Raw genomic sequence first — 4,824 nt, 5'->3', positions numbered from 1 at the left:
ATAAAAGCGTCTGCTAAATGAAATTGTAGAATTGTAGAATTGTAGAAAAATGAACCGAGTAAAGAGCATTTGGTGAGCGGTACCTCCGTGGATGGTGAAGTCCTCCACGGGGACGGACGAGGCCACTTCCCCGATGTAGTTCAAGGTCTCTTCGGTCAGACCGGTGGAGGGGCAGCTCATCGACTTTGGCTGTCCGTCCAGAGTGAAAAAACCTGAAGACCACAAAACAAACAAATAAATAATAACCGGCTGTTTGTTCTGATGTCTCCAAACTCATCAGACAGGAAGTGATGTCATGATGCAGATTCTCCTGATGTTGCAATTACGTCTGCGTTTCTCACATCTGTGTCTGAATCTTCTCAAGTTAACCCTTTATTATCACACACACTCGTATCGCACAACATTAAGCTTTAAAACATATTATACATTAATACGAAAAAACAACACACAAAAAAATAATTATTGTCAATATACCACATACAAGTTTTTTAGCTGCCGACAGTCTGGGATATGTCAGTGTGTGAGTGTAGCTGCCGACAGTCTGGGATATGTCAGTGTGTGAGTGTAGCTGCTGACAGTCTGGGATATGTCAGTGATCAGCAGCTACATTGACTGTGACAGGTCACCTAACAGCCACTAAAGGGTTAAATTCTGATTGATCTATGAGAGCAAACACTACAGTAACATCCTCCTCCTCCTCCTCCTCCTCCTCCTTCTCCTCCTCCTCACCAGGCCAGGGGGAATCCAGCCAGTGCTTGATGTGGAGGATCTTCTCGTCTTTGGAGCGAGCGTACGCCTCCTCACAGATCTTATCATATTTGGCGATCTCCTCCTGCAAACACAGACGGAAAATTGTAAATGAATTGTAAAATTGGACTTTTTTAATGTCACTGACGATGAAATTTAAGTCCAATTTTACAATAATCAAAACTTTAAAAAAATATGATTTTTAAAAAAACAACAACAAAAGACTTTTTTTTTTTTTTTTTAAATAGAGTTCTGAATAATTTTGCCCAAATGTTTATTGTAACATAAAACATTACATATTTGGTCCACTGAAAAAGTTAGATGTGCGAAAAACCTAGTATTTACTGGTGATTAGTATCATTGATTTTGTGTCTCACTCTGTTCGTGGGATTGTTCCACTGCTTTAATACCCATCATGAAGAGTTACAGAAGAGGCATTCAGTAATACAGACATTTTCTCAACAGATGTATCCAATGCAACGCCAGAAAAAGGCAATTCAATAAATCAAACATTCAAAAAATGAAGGCCTTATTTCTAGATGAATACTTGTAATGCCTTTTAAGGCTTTTTGAGGATCTGCGAGGACCCTGTTTATTCAAACACTACAGAATCAAGAGTTAGAGGACACACATTTGTTCGGTTTATTGAGGCTTAAAGTAAAGTTTTAAACATGTAATGTGACGTCCCCACCGGTAAAAAGACAGCAGCTGTCAAAATCTCATCACCTTCAGACACAAAGTCAGACTCCCAGTGAGCTCAGAGAGAAACCAGACGCCTCACACTGTGACTGAGCGACCAGCAGGGGGCAGGATATCAGCTGTCTGTGCATGGAAAGATTTCAAACCGCTGCCAAAAACTCACTCATCGAGACTAAACTGTGAGAATCTGCAGACTTCGTGCAGACAGCAGAGAGATGCTGATCATTAGTTTTCACAAAGTTTGATTTGATCCATAAGTGAAAAACTGATGTTTAAAGACGACATATTTCCCACAGACTGCAAGAGTTTACATGAATTCAAAATGCTGCAGAAAATCAGTTTTTCAGATAAAATTCTGAAATGTTACACACTAAATCTACCATGACAGCAACATTTTGTCATTTTTTCATTAACCTTTGAGATTTATCTTACAAGAGTTTTCAAGTTTACTTTTACAGCACCGCTTACTGTCAAACCTTTTGATGCACTGCAGGCTCAGTTTTTAATAAAAGAAAAATCTGTGTGGATGGTTTGTGTCCGACAGTCTGAAGACACCCTGCAGCAAGTTTGGTGTCAACTGAGCAAAAAATTTGGGAGGAGATCGGTTTAATTAGCTTTACAGATTTTTGACAAAAAAAATGAGTGATGGACTTCATAAATTAATACCACAGTAACGTGGACAAATGCTTCTTCACATTCTGGTGTAAGTTGAAAAGCTGTAGCACCAACAATTGATTTGTTCTGATTTTTAAACTTTGAAATGCAGACGGTCGCTGCAGCGCCTCCAGCAGGACCGTCGGCTCGTGTTTGCAGCCGAGGAAGTTTGGCACGAGACTGGACCGATGTCCAAAGTTTGGTTTATTTTGATGTAGGGGAAGAAGGATTTCCTCAGAAGAATAAAACTGTGTCCAGCTGCAGTGAAACCAAAGCTGGAAACAAACCTTCCTGCTCTCACTCAAACAGGAAATGACGAACAGAAGAAGAAGAGTGTTGTTACCTCGTACTCCTGGCGGCTGACGGCGCCCTCGGCGATCAGTTTCTCTGCGTATTTCTGCAGAACCGGCTTCTGCTTCTTGATCTGTTTGTACATCAGCGGCTGAGTGAACATCGGCTCATCCATCTCGTTATGACCCATTCGGCGGTAACACACCTGTACGTACACACACACACACACACACACACACACACACACACACAGGTAAACCTCAAAGTGCAGACAGCTGCAGAGCTTTTAAAGAACTCACGAGGGTTGAAACTGACCAGGTCGACCACCACGTCTTTGTGGAACGTGGCCCTCCACTCAGCGGCGACCTTGCAGACGTAGATGACGGCCTCAGGGTCGTCGGCGTTGACGTGGAAGATGGGAGCGTTGACGACTCGAGCCACGTCGGTCGGATACGGAGACGAGCGAGCCATACGAGGATCTGTGGTGAAGCCGATCTGCAGACACGACATCAGAGAGAGAGGTCATCTGACTGTGTGTTCACCAGCGTGTTGTTTAACCCTTTAGTTCCCGCTTTAATATCACACACACTCGTATCGCTCTGCAAACACAACCTGCTTTTCAGAATCAAGCTTTAAAAAATATTTTTCACTAATATGATTTTCTTCTTTCATTGAGTTTATATTTTTAACAAACATCAGTCCTCTTTAATTTCCAGAATTTTAACCCCTTAAATGCCAGGTTTGTGTCATGATGCCACTATGTTTTTGGATGAAATAATGACTGATTACCTGTCTAGTCTCCTCCTCCTCAGTGTGTGAGTGTAGCTGCTGACAGTCTGGGATATGTCAGTGTGTGAGTGTAGCTGCTGACAGTCTGGGATATGTCAGTGTGTGAGTGTAGCTGCTGACAGTCTGGGATATGTCAGTGTGTGAGTGTAGCTGCTGACAGTCTGGGATATGTCAGTGATCAGCAGCTACATTGACTGTGACAGGTCACCTAGTGGAAATAGCATGTATTTCCTCCAGATGCCAAATATGGTCAAAATGACCTCATCAGGTGGAAAATAGTCAAAATGACAAATTCAGAGTCAAAAGCCCAGAATGACACTATTTCAGTTTTCAGTGTGTGTGTGTGTGTGTGTGTGTGTGTGTGTGTGTTGGTGTTTTCAGTGTGTGTGTTACCTGGTTGTTGACGACGACGTGCACGGTGCCGTGCGTGGTGTAGGATGGCAGGTCAGACAGATGGAAGGTTTCATAAACGATACCTTGACCTGCGAACGCTGCGTCTCCGTGCAGCAAGATGGACATCACCTGAACACACACACACACACACACACACACACACACACACACACAATCAGAAACATTTTCATAAGTGATTTAAAAGAAAACAATGAGTTTATAATTGTGAGTTTGTGGTCATGATGAGGAGTTATCAGGAGAAAAACAGTGTCTGTCTGAGTGTGTGTGTGTGTGTCTGTGTGTGTGTGTGTGTGTGTGTGTGTGAGGTGGTCTCACCCGTTTGCCGTCGTTGTCGCCGCAGTAAAACTGCTCGGCTTTGGTCTTCCCCTGCACCACAGGGTCCACGGCCTCCAGGTGAGACGGGTTCGCCATCAGGGACAGCGTGATGTTCCTGTCCGTCACGCGGTTGATGCGGCGATGGTACATCCCCAGATGGTACTTGACGTCTCCGGAGCCCTGAGGAGGAGAAACAGCCGAGTCACAGCAGAGCGGAGACGAAGAAACGGGCGACACTTCAGAGGACGAGGGGACAGATTATCGGCCTGGCCGATTATCGGAGCCGATATTCGGCATTTTGCAGATTATCTGTATCGGCATTTTGTTTTCATGACCGCAGATTACATGACTTAATTAAAAGGTACAAAGAAAGTGAAATTTTCTCTTTATATTAAAAGAAGTTGCTGTGAATGTGATGAACATGAGTTTGCTCTCCGGCTGCTTGACGTTGACAGCGGTGTTTTTAAATGACGTATTTTCACGTTTGTTTTGTTATTGGGTCTGTTTTTTACATGGCTGCCAGCCCAAACATACGTTTTATGAATTATTGTACCGGAGTGATGGACAATGCATCAGAGCGTCTGGTTTATTTACTAACTTTTGCACTTTTGACGCGTGTCGTTTTTTCAGTTCTAATTTCATGACTTTATTCTGCCCGCTCGTCGTGGGCTCAGTGTGCTCGGGACCAGTTTGTGTTTGGTCTGGCTCGATTGGGAAACTGAATTTTCCTTTTGGGATAAATAAAGTTGTCTGAAGTGTGATGGTGGAAGGTTCAGTTTTGATTAACCCTTTTAAAACCTGGGCAAACTAATTTCATTTCTTTTAAAAACACAGAAAGAAGGCAGTGAGCAACTGAACAACTCATCACCAAAAAAAGTTCAGAAAATTACAAAATATATGTTAAAAAAATGATGT

General features: G+C 42.9%; 1 protein-coding gene across 1 annotated transcript; it reads right to left on the bottom strand.

Moving 5' to 3' along the window:
* Positions 1-55: 55 nt before the first annotated feature.
* On the bottom strand, positions 56-4,119 carry LOC121966984 (2-oxoglutarate dehydrogenase, mitochondrial-like; the record flags this gene model as incomplete). The annotated part of the gene is made up of 6 exons (XM_042517047.1): positions 3,910-4,119; positions 3,574-3,702; positions 2,707-2,886; positions 2,444-2,596; positions 730-832; positions 56-212 (listed from the first exon to the last, which is right to left on the bottom strand). Coding segments are annotated over exons 1-6 (872 nt in total), but the record flags the coding sequence as incomplete, so codon positions are not given.
* Positions 4,120-4,824: the final 705 nt, after the last annotated feature.

This window comes from Plectropomus leopardus, unplaced genomic scaffold (genome assembly GCF_008729295.1).
Source record: "Plectropomus leopardus isolate mb unplaced genomic scaffold, YSFRI_Pleo_2.0 unplaced_scaffold2656, whole genome shotgun sequence".
Taxonomy (NCBI): Eukaryota; Metazoa; Chordata; class Actinopteri; order Perciformes; family Serranidae; genus Plectropomus; species Plectropomus leopardus.
The sequence above is the reverse complement of the archived record's forward strand: the minus strand, read 5'-3'. Positions and strand labels throughout refer to the sequence as shown.